The sequence below is a fragment of the Gavia stellata genome, chromosome 2 (assembly GCF_030936135.1).
Source record: "Gavia stellata isolate bGavSte3 chromosome 2, bGavSte3.hap2, whole genome shotgun sequence".
Taxonomy (NCBI): domain Eukaryota; kingdom Metazoa; phylum Chordata; class Aves; order Gaviiformes; family Gaviidae; genus Gavia; species Gavia stellata.
The window spans coordinates 47501837-47520829 of record NC_082595.1 but is presented as its reverse complement, the minus strand read 5'-3'; the positions used below and the strand labels follow the sequence as shown (position 1 = coordinate 47520829).

Here is an 18993-nt window from a genome sequence, read left to right as displayed (position 1 = left end):
AGTAAGACGCATAATAAGCGGTTCCAGAAAGATACTGTTTCAGAGTAGTGTAAGACTTCCCTTTGAAGGATAATACGTGTTTGCATTCCTCTTTGGAGATTTTCTTGCTTTCATCTGCTCCAGCATTAGGCATGATTCTAAATTTACAGAGCAAATTACACTGTGGCCTTGCAAAAATGAGGGAACTAAGAATTTGCATTTATAAAGATTGATGTAGAGCAGAGTTTCTGATCAAAGCAAGCCTGGAAAAGGGGACATACGTGCATGTCGATTCATGATACTGCAGCACGGCTTTTGATTTGGAAGAAGAATTTAGTGGAAGTAGTCAAAAGCTCTTTTATTGAAATTGATTGAATTAAAAAATTGCCCTTTAAAATGCCTCCTTTTAACTAGGAATCCTCACATCAAATTTACGGTCTTTGGGATTTTCATTTTCAAGAGAAATCCATCACTTTCTGTAGAATCCCTCCCAATTCCTCAGTTTTCTTTCCTTAACTTTTTAACTGACACCAACATTTGCACTAATTTATTAGGTAGTGGAATCAAGGAAAGCTTGTGGGCTGTTTCTTACAGAATCAAAGCAGAGAATCAGAATTTTGCCTGGAAAAAGATAAACGGATTTTTTTTTTACCAATTATTGAAATTCTGTTTTGGATTTGTTTGTATAAAAGACAATGCAGAAAGAATCTGGATTCATTGCTTTGGATCCAGAAATACAGACTTTTTATTCCCTACTCATTTGCTTCCAGGGCAGTCTGCCCTTCTGGGGAATGTAATCCTGACGTAGAGTGGCTAGGACCATATCTGCTGTAGTTACAAATCATGCCAGAACCACGTTAAGAACCCACTCCACAGCATGCAAATGCCATACTCTAATAAGGTTTCAACTAGCATAGTCATTTACATAAAAATCTCTGATAACACTGCATATGGATATTTTCTATAAATATACTTGAATAAAGCCTTAGCTGACTCTGATGAGGTATAATTTATACCATAAATGTGACATAAAAGGTGTTGATTCAGGCCCTACTCTTAAAGTAAGATGAATACCAAATGATCCAATTTCTACTTAGCATGCACAACACAAGCCTGATCTTGGACAACTGCTGTTCCAGGTAGGGGATGTTTGTCGTTTTGCTGACTGGGGAGTGATAGAGATGACAATGCCTTGGATGACGGGAGGAAAGTATTGGAGCCATTAGTGCTAATAATACCATAGTGCTCAGAAATCACCATGAAGCCCTGCTGTGCTCTGCAGTTTACACAAGAACACGTGTGTGTACTCACAAACAGAGTAAAACAAAGTGTGAGCCCAGAAGGACTCTCACTCTGAAGAGAAGGAAAGAATTTAAAAGGGAGCTGGGCAAATGACTTGGGGGGTTTCTGGTTCAGTACCTGGGCTGGAAATTGGACACGTGAAAAATTTGGAGCAGGATGAAAGAGAAGCTCTCTAATTATGTTTTTTTTAATTGGTGAGAATGATTTTGAGTTAGCCTGAAACATTTTGCTTGACCAGAAATCGAGCTGTGTTCTGTTTGTAGTTACTTTTTGCTTAACTCTTTTTAGTACAATATTGAAAAAGAAATGCTGTTCCAAAGTAGAGTTAAAACTGCTACCCAGAAGGTGTTTTAAATCAACTGCTTTAGCATTCCCAAGATGAAACATTTAATTTCCTTTTGAAAGGGAATGTTTACAAACAAAATCCTTTTTATTTTTGTTTGAAACTTTGCCAAATTTAACTTGAATTCCTAGATAGTTTTGGTGAAGTCAGAACTCCATTTTACCTCCAATACAGTTTAAAAAACTGCTCATGCCTCTTAGTTCTCCATTGTATAGGTGCAGCCCTGGGCAGGGAGAAGAGTGACCAGGTGCTTTCACTTCAAGAAGTCAAAGGCAGTCTGCATGTCTGCAGTCCTATTTCTATGGCTTCAAAACATCGTTCCTCAAAAATACTTTATTCAGTAGACCAAATGGTGTTATAACACATCACTGCTGTGATTTAAAGCTCTCTGGAGTAATAAATCCAGCTGAATAGAAAACAAAAAATGGGTGGATTGTGCGTATGTCACACCGAACGGTTCTGTTACAAGGTGAAATGAGACATCCTGAGAGTAGCAATCATGCAAAGGTAAAAAAAGAAAAACCCTGTGCATGCGTTACTCGGAGGATCTTATTTCCTGCTCATCCTCTCTTCTGAGGTAGAATAATTATACAGAGCACAGAGACAATACAAAGATTCATGGTTAAAGACACTGTGCCAGGAAGCGTTCAGTTGCAGGGCACAGTATTTCTCTTGAGCTCTTCTGCTTCAGAGAAAAAGATATTTGAGGAGAATATTTGCTTGGGGGGGGGGCTGGGGTGTGTCCCAGAGAGCTCCTCAGAGTCCCTCATAAAATGGCAGTGATTTGTTAAATCCTTGAGATCCCAGTTACAGATTAAGGGTGGGTGTGGGTGAGAGGAGCTGGCTGAGCAGAAAGGCGACTGTGTGGCTACGGCACCGTGCAGAGACCTGCAGGCGTTGCCTCTTCCCTGTGCCAAGGAACAAACCCGTCTGTGCCTCGGTGCTCTGCCGTGCAGCGGAGCTGGCCACGATGCTGCCACTGCCCAGGTGATGGTAGGCTGGTGCCCGGTCCCTAAGGTAATACAGTTTCAATCTCGGAGGCTTCCAGGTGCTACTGATAATGCCATGGGAAAAGTGATGGGTCTTTGCAGGTGCCTGCTTTAAACCTGAGCCTTTACTAGCTGTAAAAGCATACAGCTGAGGCTGCATCTGTGCTGGAGCCAGGGAGGGGGCTGGATGCCCACGGTGCCACCGGCAGAGCCCTGCGTCTCTGCCAGCTCTGCTGTGGGGCCGGCTCCCCTTCGCCCACCTCACCTGGGCAGGCACAGTCTGGCACACCCCAAATCATCGGCACCACCCAGGTTTTATTATCACAAGGCTACAGCCCCAACTCCTTGCTTGTACCTGTCTCTGTAACCTGAGAGAATGCACTTTTTTCCAGTAGGTTCCTTAGTCCTTCCCACTTCAAGACCACATAGTGTAAAGTAAGATCCTTCAGTTTTCTCCCAAATTGGAGGCTTGAAGACTGACTTCTGCCTTCTGTTACTGCTGTTACAGCTAAAGTAGCTGTGCGGAGTCCAGAGCTCCTGGCTTGCTTAGTTGTAGGGAGCAGAGCAGAGGGTGTTTGGGGTGGTGACTTCTCAGCATCATCATGGTGTATTCATAATACGCAAACCATGCTTGGCCTTGTCAGCTGCTTCACTCTGTGCTTATTCTTTTAATGGTTTTAAATTAAGTGTTCAGTTTTAGTGAGGAAAATAAAGCATTGTAAATTCTTTTTAGCTTTTCAGTTGTGGAATACTAAAGTCCAGCCATGAACTATTGTTCCCTTTCCTCTGCCCTTTCTTAATCTTTGTGCTCCATATCTACCCTATCAAAGATATATTCTTGTGTCCTACTGCAATACTGCTATCACTCTCATGTTTTACTGTTAAAAATGTAAGAATGCATTGAATAAAACCTTGTAAAATTAAGACAAGGATATTTTGCAGTTTGGGATTTATCACTGGAATGCGAGATAATTTGCAAATAGAAGGGCAGGATTGTCTCTGGTCCTCATGCCTCTCTGGGGCAACTCAAGAAGGCTGTTGGTCTGCTGAAGTCATATCAGCCGAGATGATACGAGCGCGGACTCCTCAACCGTTCTCTTCATTCCCAGGCACCACGGTCTGAGCCAGTTTGGAGCTGAGCCCATAATCAAAGGTGTTGACTTCTGTGACATTTGTATGAAAGTCATTGCTTGGTGCCTGGTAGTAGGAAGGCCAAGGGACCTGAGATGTTCATGTCACTACAGGATGCTAAGTAGCCACCAAACTGTCAGATAATTGGCAGAACACGAACACCATGCAGAGAAATGAGTTGCTGTTGGCCTTAGCAGAGCTGCTACTCTATTGCAGTGGGAATGCACTCTGCTGTTTCACGAACGTTTATTCTGCTTTTCTTGGAGGGAGAATTAAACATCTGTTTTCTGCTGTGAAGTGTAACTGCAAGGAAATAATTTGAATAGCTGGACTGTAAGTAAGTAAAATTTTGAGGCCAGTATCCAATACTAACCAGAAATTTTTCTTCTCTGCTCTGCACTGGATTTTCAGTGCAGCTCTGCATTGCATATTCATCACCACTTGGCTGCATTGATCTCCAGTTAATGGGAATTCCACACACCAGATGCCTGAAGATGACATTTACATGACGTGATGTGCATATAATGTACCACATGGCAAGTCAGAGGAGGTTCGTGATCTGGATAGGCCAGGTTTCTCCTTTGCTATTGAAATGACACAATCTCCTACAGTTTTTATTTTCCATGCTTTGGAACACAATCAGAAGTGCTAATCCCAACTGCTAGAAAATTATGAATCAACTTCTCTGTCCTGCCAAAACCAAAATAAAAATTACTTAAGCAGGAGATTTTAAAAATAACATTTGATGTATTCTCCTGTTTTGGGCCCTCTCAGGACAGCCATAAGTGAAAGAAAATTGCAGTCATTTAAATAAACAGAAGATGAGATGCTGGAGATTCACAGATGTCCAGGAGTTAAAGCTTAAAGGCAAATATTCCAAGAATTATGTTAAAATTCTTGGAGAGACAAAACTGGATAAAAAGATATTGAATACCTTTGTTTATTAATTTTATCCTCATTCATTCTTTAAGTGTATTTTGTCTTACTGTCTTATTTAACTTTGGGTTTTTTACACTGAAAGCACAGGAACCAGAGGAAAGCTAGTATTCTGGGTTTCTTAAAAGTTTTCCAAATTCTTAGAAAGAAGTGGCCAAAATTTGAATGCTTCTTCCTACTACAAGATCAGCTCAGGTACTTTTTCTGGCTCACCTGGCATAGGTACAGGATAAAAATAAAAACTGAGTCTGAAATGGATAGATTTATTTAGGGGACCTAGTCCCAAAGTAAAACAGTCCAACAAGTGGAAAGATTTTGTAAAGAGACTTTCCTAAATGTAAAGATTAAATGTGTAATGAAGTATTTATATGCAAAGAGAAAGGAAAAATCACGCTGTCTAGTAGGGAGATTAATAAGCATATGGTAGCTGGGAAATTGTGTAAGGAATTCAACAAAACCTGTTCCAAATACTTTTTCCAAATATAATTAGTTTTTCTCTATATCCCAGTTTCCACTGATTTGTTCCACTGATATAATTTGTTTGTTTTAGAAATCTCAGTTAAGTCTATGCAAAGCACTGTACTCTGTACTCTTAAATCACTTTAAAATTGGCTTGTATTTCTGTTGAAAGATTTTCCCCAAAGACAGTCTGGTAAATCAGCGTGGATCAATATCGAGGTATAGTTCAGGTCTTGTACAAATGACAGGCACAAATTTAATTGGCACTACCAGTTTTGCGTTACTATAACTGACCACACAAAGATTTGCTTCTAGTTTTTCTATCTATCTGTTAAACTGCTTTTGTCCTTCTACTAGTGCACAGTTTGAGTGTATACATGGCCGTCCCCCCTCCCAGCTATACTCTTACCAACATAAAATTGAAGTCAGAGTTAGACCCTGAAGGCCCACTCCTGAGCTGGTGGAAATTAATGAAAACCCATTACAGTTAACAGAGGTTATATCAGGTGAAATTCTTGCTGCTGAGAATTCATATGTGTAATTCTATACATAACTATATCCACATAAAGAAGGATTTTTAATAGATCAAAGCAGAGGCTTTTTGTATAATAATAACAGCACCATCACTAACATGTACTCGGAAAAAAAGAAAGATCACAACAGAAATATAGTTCTTGAACCTAAAATTTTTCAAGAAGCATAATCATATTATAAATTTCACGTTTAAATGGCGTGATACGCCAAGCAATAGGCAGACATGGCATATGGATCCCAGCCTTTTGACACTCCTGAAAATTTCCTTTTTGAACTGATGCTCATAATCCAAACGACTTCCAAAGTGTCGGCATCCTTCCCATCTTAAGGCTTGATGTCTTGAGGTAAATGTCCTGATTGACTAACCCTCACAGATCACTTGAAAATGCCCAAGTGCCCAAATTACATGAAAACACCCACCAGCCTTCTGTGAGTCCCCTGGAGCAAAGCTGGTGTTCCTGTTATTCTGTCCACGCACAAGCATTCGCACTTGCAGTCTCAGGGACGTGGTCTGTTAGCACCACTGGTTTTTGCTGTGCTGAGCTCCCTGATAACGCAAGAAGGGCTTACAGCTAATGTGGGCAAACTCAATGGCCAAAAGTGCTCGGGTATTTCCAAACAAAGAATAAAGGGGCCTTGGTGTAAACAGGCCTGAAGACTAGAGCATGTATATAATTATATATTGCATGTGCAGATGCAAACACGTCTCTTTGATTTGGTACTAGAGCAAGACGGGAAGGCATCAGCACATCTCCTTCCCCCCCACTGCCAGGTACCTTGATAAGGCCACCACTCACCTTGAGGTTTTTGTTGTGCCTCTGGAGCTCCCGGCACAGGCTCTCGAGCTTGCTGCGGGCGAGGATGGCTCGGCTGTGCTCACTCTGCAGCTGGTCCTTCTCCTTGGTGATCTGGGCCTGCCTCTTCTGCAGGTACTTGAGCTTTTTCTGCTCAGCGCGATGTTCTTCAAGCTGGGAGGGGAACAGGGATTAAAACAAAATGAAAAGGAAAAAGAAAGAAGAGAAAATGAGCTCCTTTGGTTTCAGGAAAGTGTTCACACTTTCATAACCTCTTAGGAAATGTTTTGTAATTATCAGTGCTAATGGAAGAGGAGCGACCGACCTGGAGGGAGTCCCAAGCCTGCTCGCTGCAACAGTCCCAAGTGTGTTGTAGTGTGGGTGAACATAACTTTTAATACTCTTGTCACAGCATTTCAGCCCTCCCTTCTTTGGATTGAGTTTCTTTGAAGGGCAGCTCCGAGGTTTTATTTTTGTTTCAACATTAGGAACACGAGCAGCCGCTAGCACTTTACATGGTAAGATTTCTCCAGATCATGAGATAACATAACAGTTGCTCATTCTGTTTTGCAGCTTCCTGGAAAAGAAGCATCTTCCTAGATACCCAGGAACCTGCTGGAAAAAACAACAGCAAAACAGGCGCTGGAGACCGGGGATGCTGTCTGTGTGGGGGCTTTGCTGCTGATGGAGGAGAATGAATGCTCTTCGGGGAAGAGTTCCCCAAAATGACGCATGGGCACCTCCTCTTGCCAGGTTCCTCTTGCTCGCGGGAGCACGTGGGAGCGTCCGTCAGTTGTGTTTCTGGAGGTCCCGTCATCAACAGAGCTGGGTTGCAGTGAATCAAATCTCTTTTGGGCTCTTCAGCTCCATGTAATTACTGAAGAAAACACGGACAGTCCCTGACGTTCACTTGGGAACCCGCTGTTCCTATGGGTGCGTGGCTCCTGCCTTCCCTAGAGGGCTGGCGGGGAGGAGGGTGTATTTGGAGGGGGAATGAGGGGCAGCAACAGAATTGCTAATAGCAGTCCCTGCACAGACTGGTCATTTCTTCTGACACGTGTCTATTACTGGCTGTTTTGAAAAAAAATTCCTGCGCTGCAAATTAACGCCATAACAGACATGTCAAAGAAGCATTTCACCTCTGAAGCTTCTGAAGATTTCTTCCCCTGTTCCGACGCACAGCAGTCCTCCTCGCTGTATTACAGGCGTGCATACATTGCGAGACATTTCTGAAGTCCAGATGTTTTCAAGTTGAAAAACAGCAGCACATGAGCTGCAATGTGCAAACCTTAATAATAACAGCTGCTATTAAGATTACATTATCTAATAACATGGTACCACTAGTATTAATTATTAACCCCAGTATGACTGGGAAAGTCTGTGGGTGTGGGGAAATGATGTGCAGCACAAACAAGACAGCCAACAGGCATCATATTTTACACTTTCTCTGCCTGAGGATCTGTTTTCTGCAGATGTTCTGCAATTTATGCTTACAGTAGAGACCTCTGTGTATCACAAGAGCTAGGCATTCCACAAAACAATGCAACCACCAGTTTGGAGTATATTTAGAGTTTATGCTCAGCTTTCAGCATTGAGTGTTTTTACCCTAGTAGATCAGAATAGGGGCTTTTGCATCTAATCAAGCTGCACTAGCTGAAATAATTTTTCTAGTATTGTAGGGAAAAAATAGCCTCTCTGTAATTAAGGCTGAGATTTGTTTTCCTTTATAAGCTTGATTTTGGCCCCTTCCCTTTTAAAAACACAAAAAAGGTTCTTTTTGCTTCACATTTGCATGCGCAGCCTGTGCTGAGCAGATAATGATTTATCCAAATTTTAGATGATTCACTCAAGCTGTGCTTGAGATAGGGGGCTTAGAATAAAATAGGTCTTAAGCGTGGTATGAGAAATCTTCCAAGCATTTTTTTTTTTCTCTTTTTTTTCCATAAAAAGGACTTGCACTAGAAAGTTGTGTTTCAAAGTTCTCAGGAACATCTAAGACATGATGTTATTTTTGCACTGGTAAATAGGAATGACAAAAGGGCTGCCAATGATAAAATTTTAAGAATAATTACTGAAATATTAGCTAAAATTAAGTACAAATAGAAGGAATTCTGATTCTGGAAAGCTGACCTGGAGAAAGAAACTCTCAATTTAGGAAAAAAAGTTTTATCTTGTCCCCACTGCAGACAATGACAACATTAATATTTATTTATTAGTCTATAGTTCTTGCACCCAGCACTTGCTAAACCCTCAGGACCTCTGAAAATAAACCGGTCACAAGCAATTCTGCAACAGACAAAAAGTGTAGGCAAAAGCTGAAGTTGGACTTGATGATCTTACAGGTCTTTTCCAACCTTAATGATTCTGTGATTCTGTGATAAAGCGCAGTCTGCTTTACTAACCCCAACCACGCTGCCTACACCAGTATTAGCGAATGAAATGTTCGCTGATGGCGAGTAGCGTGGCACAGCTTGTGCCCAAATGGCTAAACTGTCTTCCTCCCGCGGCCCTGCAGGCATGGCTTCCTTCACACTAGCCCATGCTCTTCCCTGCCGCCTTCCGTTTTCTGGTGTTCCCATTGCTGTAGACTGTGCCCAGGCACGTGCTAACAGTTGAATAGCATATAGCTGGGTGGCTGTGGGGAAGCGCTGCTGCTGTGTGCGATCCCCAAGTACAGGCAGCAGCAGCTGCACTGTCTAATGCAGCTGAAGCGATGGCCGGCACCCAGCTCAGCCTGGCACGATGCTGCACCAACCCCTGGGCTGTGCTGCAACAAGGGCTTGTGTCACCGCATGGTTCACCAGACCAGGGAGCTGATCTGGCTGGAAAACAACTCAGCGAAAGCAAAAAGTGACCTGAAGTGTGTGGTGGGGATGGACAAGTGGGAGCAGAGAGAGTGGTAACTACTACAGCCGACTGCTGACAAGTTATTAATCACACTACAACCCTCAGCCGTGTTGAGTGAGCAGTGTAAGGCTTTCTCCAACAAGCTTTTAGTTGTATTTACAAAATGATTTATTTTAGTGGCACTGCACAGAATGTCAAAACCGAATCCCCTGAATTTGTTTTAGCACCTTTCTCCTGCATGGGTTACTGGCAATATGGCCTCTGTTTTATACAGTGCTCCAATGATGTTTGAATGCAGTGGAGAGTACATTACAGAGGAAGGAGACAACCTATTTCAGTTAATCCGTGGGCATGAAGTCCCTTTAAGCACACGCTAAACCATAAACAGCCTGAGACCAACTTAGGAAATCAGAGAATTTTACATGAAAAAAAGGAAAAGCTGAACTTCACAATATGATGAGAGACATGGACACATCTGTGCATAAAACCAACTATAAAGTCAATGTTCTGCTTGGCACATTTTTCAGTACTCCAAAAACTGTAAAATGCTGCAGCCTTTTCATTTGTAAGATTTCCACAGCTTATGGCCATAGAGTCCTTTAACTACTTAGAAGAAAATACTTGATCTGTTAATAACCCATCTTAAGTGTGGAAAGCACAGAGTCAGGTAGGTAGCATTGTTACAGGGGTGACATTACGGTGGCAGGGGCTTTGACTCTTCATTTCTCTGTGTTGTGGTTTCTCTCATGATTAGCCTCAGTTCTCTATTTTCTGATTTCCTGCTTCCTAGCGTTTTGTACTAAACCCTGTATTAATTTCATTTTGATTAAATTACCGATATGTAATTTAAAGCAATACCCACATATGGAGGTATGCAAAACTCCTTGCAGAAGGTGAAGGCAGGAGCCTAGACACTAGTCTCCTGTGTGGGTCAGTTTGGTAGATTCGCCTTTAAGTGCAAATATTCTTCCTTATCAACTTTTTAACCCAAAGCCCAGCTTGTTTTCCTCACTTTTTACATTTTTTTCTCCTTCTCACCCATAACTGATTATTTGACCCTGACAATTATTTTGGGATTCACTTAACAGGACAGACGCTACTACTGCATGAGGTTTGACCATGCTGCATGGCATATGGTTTTTATACCTTCCTGTATAGGCAGTTTGCACAGAAAAGAACCAACGCTGTACTAACCAGCTCAGCATACTTCTTAAATAACAGGTCCAGCTTCTCCTCTGGAGTATTCAGCTTGTTCAAGCTTTGCATCAGTAGGGTGGCTTCCTTCCCTTAAAAAAAAGAAGCAGAGATTTGATGGTAGAGGTAGCTTGTAGCTGACGTACTCTTACGAAATTGGTTGTTTGATGCACGAATCTGTAAAAACTCAGGGAGAAATGAGGCATTTTGGAAGGAAGGGAATAATTTTTGCTGTGAATTTCTGGATTTTTCTTCTCCCCCTAAGAACAAACACACTTGAATATTCTTCCATTTCAGACCTCAGTAATGTGCTGTCTTCTAGCAAAAGCATTGGCTGTGAAATGCTTTTGTCCTGTATAATCTGATTTTCATGTAATGCTTTTGCAACATGACTGGGTCACATATATGGCACATTTGACTGGAATAGGATGGAAAGGGCCTGGACCCTGAAGGCTCAGAAACCAGATCTCTTTGCAGGTGAAAACTGATCAAAGCTGATATACTCAGCTCCTGTGCTGCTCAACCTGTACAAGACACAAGGAAGATTAAGTTAGGTACGGAGACTATGGTGTGGATGGAAACAATCAGAGAGCAGCGGGTACTACCAGCCAGGTCTGGGCTACATGATAGTGGTGTAAATCAGTTCCCTGATTTGGTGAAGAGACTATGGATACCAGAGACAACCTAATAACTACCTGGGCATGCATGGCTAAATCACTGCGTAGCCATTTATGTATTGCTTCTCTTCTGATACCTCTTGGTATTCATTTCAGCCCTGAGTATGAGCTGGAGCTTGAACACTGCTTTTTCATCAAATACAAAATGTCCCTGGTGTCCCTGGAGATAAGAATGGTGCCAGGGGGTTGGCTGTGCTTTTCCAAATGCTCCTCTTCCCAAGGCTGTGAGAGCAAATTTGCTTTCTCCTTTAGGCTGGACTTCTTCTACTTCAAGCCTAGTGCAGTCCAGGAGTACTGCCTGTGGAGAAAATCCACTATTTCACACTAAGTACAGCCAGAGTATGAATAAGTTGAAGAGAGCTAAAATAAAATCCTGGAGTGAAAACTGTTGCAAGTGCAGCTGGAGAACTGTGCCTTGGTAGTGTTTTCACTGATCTTGGAGAAGTACCAATAACTGCACCAAAGCCAAGGCAATAGAAACTGAGGAACTTACTTTCTACTGGACATTCAAGGAATTTGGGAGAAAAAACCCCTGCTTAGTCCCTTGTCTGTAAGAACGTCCTGCAGTGATTTTTCCATAGGCTTAGTCTGCAGTTGGATTTGGGTTCTCACGCAAAGGAGAGGCTTGAAGATTGGCAGGAGTTAAATGTAGGAAGGGAAATAAATTACGTGTTTGCTAGATTGGGATGTAACTACATTGCTCTCTAGTGGCTGCCCCGCAGAAAGGACATACTTCACAAAAACTCGCTGAGACTTCTTTCCAGCTCAGCTAACAGAGCCCTGCCGTGGCCAAGGTGCTCTCTAAGCACTGTGCTTAGAGAGAATAAGCGTATTGGCTTATTTCATATAGTCCGTGATGAGTCCGGAGGTCTGCTAGGTGAAAAATAACCTGGGCATGACAATGAATTTGTTCTGCAGGTTCCCACACCACACAGTAGCACCATTAGCGCTGTTAGGAACTGGTGAGAAGTCATACCTGAGGAAGCAGGGGAAGAAAAAATTTACTGAGGCACAAACGAGAGGCCAGGTATTCCTTTGTCTAAGAAGCAACTTTCTGCAGTGTGTCGTCAGACTCACAGCTTTGGCTAACTAGTTTGGGTGGCCCAATAGTACATCAGAATGATGTGATATAATCCTAAGCTTTTGTCTTTTTAAAAGGACTAATATCTGATACAGCCTACATGTATCTGTCGGGTAATTGCTGAAAATAATTATCAGTTAGAGAAAAGTTGTAACAGTCACCGTAATTTTCAGTGGTAACTAGAGGTCCCTATCATCCACGTCAGAGGCTTAACATGGGAAAGAGCAAGGACCAGGGAGGTTTTACTTCGGTTCGCAGAAGGGCTGCGTATGTACATAAATACTTGCCTAGTCCTTTCAGGATTTTCTTCTCCAGCTTTTGCTCCTTGCTGCCGCTGGGCTCCTTTGCTCTGGAAGCATCCCCAGGAGCCAGCTTCTCTTTCTCATTCTCCTCATTTGCGTCTTCATATTCCACATCCTCCACGCTGCCTGGCTCTCCCTTTTCAGCCCTGTCGGTTCCCGTAGCGGTGCTTTCCTTCTCCATCAGGCTCTCGGCAGACCCGTAGGTTTTAATAATGTCCTCCAGCTGCCGGCTCAGCTCCTCTGAGATGTCGCACACAGCTGCTTCAGGCCGGGGGCTCAGCTGCTCTGTGGGGGCTGCAGTGGGGGGCTGCGAGCTGGGGGCAGGTTTGTCTCTGCTCTGCCCCTGGATGTCCTGCCTGGGCGAGGTGGGAGACTGGTCGTTCTCCATGCTTGGTGCAGTACCTGACAGCAAACAAATGGAGGATTAATTTTAAAGCACATGAAATTAGTCTTCTAACTGTTTCCAAAGCTCGGCCAGCACGTGTGATTTTGTGTGGAATTTGGGATGGCAGCTCATCCGTCGGCTCTGGCTTGATAAATATGTCGCACTTAAACGAACAGCCAAGGTGATTTGCCTGCAGGGAGAAAAGTAAATTATATACTTTCCAAGAGGAAAAGCCTGTCCAAACCTAATGCTTAAAAATCAAAACCTTTTATTCCTGTTGCCAGCAATAACACACGAAATGACTCCCGAGTCATTTATACCACTTCCCTCCCTGAACATACTATTGGCCACATGTTTACTTTTCTTGATCTGTTTACCTGCAATGCTGGCTACTGAGGTGGGCAGCTTCACTTCATAGCTGCATCAGTTTCGTTTCCTATTTCTCTCCTGCTGGCACATCTTAAGTCAATAATAATGAAAAAGGAATATTTTAAATGAAACCAGTGCACTGAAAATTGCACTGTGCTCTTGGAGAGCTCAGCGTGGTGCTTGATCTACAAGTGGCCTGGCTTGGCACTGTCACAATAACGGCAAAGAATAAGATAAATAGCTATAAACCGCTCTTCTCTTGTACTTGCTGCGTGCTGCTGGCAGCTTGTTTGACAAAGTACAAAATACAGAATAAATCACTGTGAAGTAAAACTGACCGGGTGTAACATGGGTTGATAGTCTGTGGTGTTCTCTGGGGCAAATTTCAGCTGATTTGTTCCCAGTTCGCAAAGGGAAGCTTTTGCTTTCCCATGCCTTTGAGTGGTTGCACTCAGCCAGGTGAATCCAGAGCCCCCAACGTGCCTGTGTTCCTCCAGAGGCTGCTCCGGCTTACCCAGGACCTGGCGATGAGGGTGTCAGCAAGTGCGTCCTGTGCACCTGCTCCCCAGCTCCTGCAAGGTGTGGGCCAGCAGAAACAGCATCTCTGACTGCGTGCAGCTGGAAAACTCAGTGTAGGGAAGGTTCCTTCCTTCTCAGAGTGCCATCAAAACTGCTGTCCCCGCTGCATTGCCCTCATGAGGTAGTGCAGAGATGTGGGGTGCACAGCTGGGTCTCGCCCTGCAACTAGTCCCTTGTTCTGCTTGGCTACAGACTCTGTACTCTTTATAGCCATGAGTCTTTTCTCTCTCTTTTTCAGGCTGATTTTTGTTCCTCCCTTTAAGGATATGATTTACAATGTGCCAGTGGGGAATGAAGAGAGAAAGAAGATTGCTTTCTGAGTTCTGTTCCAGCATCTGAGGTGGTTGCTTTCTTATTTTTTAAAAGACAACTTGCTTTGAAAACATGGAGCTAACTGGGAAGCATTTTGTTCCCTGTTCAGTTGGCCATGACATATATCTTCTGTGGTGTCTAAATTTCTACAGCTTTCAAAATCATAAACTAACTTGGCCAAAGGCAGTATCTAACAAAAGATATGTGAGTTACTGTAATACATGTTTGTTATGAAACTCTCCCCAGTCAAGGTGATGTTTGGAAGTGCAGTGATGGCCATTGCTTAGGCAACATTTTTTTTGAAGATTTGACTGTCTAGCTATTTTACTGGGCTTACACATAAGACAGTCAAATATTGTGGTTTATCATGTCTCAAGCAATTAATTGTGGCATTAAACTGAAAGCTCTGAGTGGGGCTCAGGATGTGCTTGAAAACTGTTAGCCACAAACCCATGCCCTGCAGTCCACCCACAGTCCACCAGCAGGAACAGCTTGGGAAGGTGGTTGGACCTGGTCCCATGGACCCTGTCAGACAGACGCATCCCATCCTTTCTCTCCTGCTTGTGGCATGGTCATTATGCTACTGCAAAATGATTGTAAAGTTATATCCATCTGGTTTGATTTCATATTGATTTTAATTTACATTGAAAGATTAGACCCTGCATGTGCAATTTAGATAGCATGAATGTTAGACTACAGTCTGTGATCTTGTTTTAACTAGAGTTAATTGACTGCCAATTAATTCAAGGTCAGTAAGATTACTGTAAATGCTAAGCTAGAAGATCCACAAAATATGTGTTTATTTCTGACATGTTCAGACTAGTGTTTACAATTGTATTCATTAATTTGAGCTAATTGGCAATTGGCGATCAATCAGCTAGAAAACCCAGGACCACCAGCTCTTGTCTAGACAGAACAAAAGTCTCACAAAGTACATCCCCGATTTAAACTAGCTATTTTTGTAATATGTTCATCACAGAAGGAGAACAGGATCGCTAAATGCTCCATTTCCACATATGAATTTCTCTTTTGCCTGTCTCCCTCCCTTTGTAAGAAGGCACAAGTCGACACGGTCCTCACTGCACCCCGATTCTCTCCCTTGGCTGCCTCCCAACTCCCAAGTGCATCACTCATGGAGCAGCACCGTCCAGCTAAAGGTTTCCTCCTATGTGAATCACAAAGCATGCCTACAAACACACTAGGCTTTAAATCAACAGTGGCGATTGATTTATGCACAGTGTTTCTCAGTAATACGGGAAAACCATGGGTGCATGAAAGAGAAACTGGATGTTTAGAATCAAGGACACAAGCTATTTAAAAGCTGGCTTCGCAGGAAATCTTCCCTAACATATATTCCTGGCTAGAAAGGGATTAGTTATAATCAGTCTCTGAAACCATGGCAATTCACATCTGCTGAGGTTCAGGCCACCAGCCTGGAACTGGGAGCAGGCGGGAACCACAGAAATACACAGCAATGAACCTTTTACCCAAGGGTGCCCACCTGCCAGGTCATACCGGGGATTATATTTACACACACACATAAAAAGATTTTAATGCTTTATTCCATCCTTCTTCAGGCTAAACCAGAGGTCTGATAATTACTTTCAGGCACAAACACAATGCCTATTAAGACTTCTGTACCTTGTTTTGCGTAACGGCTTCCACAGCGTCACAGCGTCTATATTTAGAGAGACAGGGCAGCTCTCATCTGCTGAGAGCAGCCCACTTACAGCCTTTGATGCTGGGAGATTTTACTGCACTTGGCCCCGGTCCTCCTCGTGCTCCAGCCTGTTTAACCTTGATGTACATCAGGAATTCTCCCTTATCAGGTCATAAAAGACTTACAGTGCCAACCTCAGCAAGACCCAAAGTGTTTACATTATACGCTATCTTAGAGACAGTAATGCCGAAACATTAGGTGGCTGAGCCCAGAAGAGAAATACCTTGGTTCCTTAAAGAATTTTAGACTTGCCCACCTCTTGAGTTTTGCGACTCATACTACCATTACTGTTGCCTCCAGGCACCTGAATTTCCAACAGGGCCTTATCCTGTTTTACGGTGAGGGGGAGGATCTGACTGAGTCTGAGCATTGGATCTTGTTTACTCTTTTCCTCCTGCACTCTCAAATCCTGGACCTGTTCCACAGTCCTGAGATCGTATCTTTCATGGCCCTGGTTTTTTGGATGGAAGCTTGATCTCAGACATTTGTGGTTGCTGCCTACATATAGTCACTCCAGAGGGTTAATGTGGTTTCATTTTAATGGGAAAGTATAGTTAATATGGCCATACAATGCCTTGTTCCTACAACAGCCTTAAAGTTTTGAGCTGCTTGAGAGAGAGACTGACCAAATTTCAAGCCCAGATCCTAGGTGTTTGTTCCACCTTGATTCCCAGCACGTTTAAACTCCAAGCCTGTCCCTGTCACCAGCAACATTAGAACAAACCAGGCTGGAGTCTCTGTGGGGTCGGAATTGCAAGTCACTGCCGAGAGGTGGTTTGGGCGCTGCGATTACCTACACTTCAGCTCTTGGCTGCCCCAGCCCAGACAAGACCCAGAGCCTGGCTCCAGAGATGGTCCTCTTCTCCTCCAGCGGGAAACACCCCTGAGAGCCTGAGGGTGCACCTGCCTCCCCACTGTGGGAGACCCTCTTCTCCATTCTCCTCTCTCCTCTGTTAAATACAGAAAAAGGTGTGCTGGTAACACGCTGAGTTTGTTTGTCTCTGACCATGTCCCTTAACGTTTCACACTTACAGCACGATTTGCCTTTGCTGTGCTTTGAAATCAGCCAGTACTCCCAAAGTAAAAGGTCAGTTGGCAAGAGCCAGCGCCTGATTTAGCAGAACTTCAATAGCCATTCCTCTGCTTCTGCGAACACCATCCCCCGTGCCGGGTGCTGCGTCGGTCCGCCTCTCGCACCACTGGAGCGGGCGCTGCTGCTGAGGCACCGTCCCGGCACGAACACAGAACGAAACAAACGTCCTCTTCTTAGCTTCTCTTGCAGACTGTCTTTCATACTGTTGCCGAGTTTTGTTTATCTTTTTAAAAGAGAACAGAAATTCCCTTCCTTCTCACGGGAATTTCTTCCTCTTTCCCTTCTTGCAGCTCGAACATCTAGAGGGTTTACAAACTGGTCTATATTTAGCTCTTGCCTCCCCATGTATCCAGGAGAAGGACACATGGCACCTGCTCTGCAGCCAGGAGTTATTTTAAGCACTTCTAAAATGGGTAACGATGTTATTTAGCACTTTATGCTCAAAATTCACATATACACACACAAATTCTCTAAAACAAAGCATTCCATATAATTACACCAGCCAGCATATGCTGATAAAATCTGAATCTTTACCTCGACATAACACCAGATTGAACTACAGTAACACCTCAAAGTGGCAAACATTAAACTCCGGAATGGCCCACGCTACTGTAGCTCCAATTACTCTCCTGAAAAATACAAGTGCCTTGTTATAGCCTAGACACTGTCCTACGTATTACTTCAGAAAGCGGTGATAAAATCAGCTTTATCAACTACATGCTACATTTGAATAGTTTTACGATTTACGCACAGTTTTCCCATACAAAACTGAACAAAAATTTGGAGACTTTGTGGCAGGTTTTCATCAGGCGTGGAAAGAACCGGACTCAGAGACTTTCTGAAGTCCTCTGCCTCACCTCTCATGCAGCACCTGAGTCTTGACCGCTTTTGTTGTAGCAAATCAGCCCTAGTCTCACTTCAAGGCAAGCTCTGCCAAAGACAGCTAAAATTTTTTTGATCAGTCTTTAGAGAAGCATTTCTTACTTTCACCAACAGCCTTAGATACTTGCCTGTTTTCCTCACATGTCACACAGTGCCCAGGCTTTTAAGGCTATTCCTAGAAAACATGGGCTGACAGTCCCAAAGGGAAGTACTTAGATTAAAGCCCTTGCACCATGCCACCAAGCAGTGACAGCAAGGAAGCTGTTCATCAGACTTACCAGAGCAAAGAGAAGAGCTGAGCAGAGAAAAAAAGTCAGGCAGAAAGCTCAGACAAGGGCACACCAGCAACAGGACACTGGTACTATAATCCTGCCACCGAGGGAAGAGGGACGGGAAAACCAAGAGAGGGGGGAAGGACAGAATGACACAGCAGGAGCAAACACTGCGGAGCCTGAATGCACGCTTTGCAGGGGACCGGCTCTGATAGGCGAGCAGGGAGGCTGCCTGCTAGCTGGCAGCATAAGCCAGCTATGTTGGCTATCCCCTGCTCCGACAGAGATAGCACGGAAGATTAAAGACTCGGGCCCTCAGGAAGAGAAAATAAAGGGAGGATTCATACACAGCTGCTACCCTTCAAAATTGTCTTAATCCTTCAAAGGCTTGATGCATTGTGCTGTGTGAAATTTGTCTGTATTGACTACGGATTGGTCAAACTTGGTCTAATTTTTCTGTCTGTACCAGAAAGACTGGGATGGCTTCCATAATGTGAACTCCCAGCTGTGACTGCCCTTTGCAACCTGGGATTTGGGCAGGATTTGTTAAAAACCAGACTGATTCTTAACCATAGACTCACTGGCTGGAAGGGAGCACAGGAGCGCTTTAGTTCAACCTCTTGCTCAAAGCAAGCTCAGCTGTGATCTCAGACCAGGTGTCTCAGGGCTTTACATTAGTCTTAAAAACCTCCAAGGATGGAGACTGCATGACCTCCCTTGGAAGCCTGTTTGCCTGCCTGCCTGTCCTCACAGTGAAAAAGTTTCTCCTTATACCTAACCTGGACTTCCCTTGTTTCAGCTTGTGCCCATTGC

The 18993-nt window shown here is 43.6% G+C and overlaps 1 protein-coding gene across 1 annotated transcript in view; it reads right to left on the bottom strand.

Moving 5' to 3' along the window:
- The window catches only part of TXLNB (taxilin beta), a 36491-nt gene extending 18163 nt beyond the window's left edge, over positions 1-18328 (bottom strand). The window contains exons 1-4 of the mRNA XM_009808285.2: positions 18187-18328; positions 12554-12970; positions 10509-10600; positions 6471-6641 (exon numbers count right to left, since the gene is read on the bottom strand). Of these exons, the coding sequence (XP_009806587.2) occupies positions 6471-6641; positions 10509-10600; positions 12554-12956 (666 nt within the window). The 5' untranslated portion in view covers positions 12957-12970; positions 18187-18328. The remainder of the gene's footprint in view (positions 1-6470; positions 6642-10508; positions 10601-12553; positions 12971-18186) is intronic.
- Between the last annotated feature and the right edge of the window lie 665 nt (positions 18329-18993).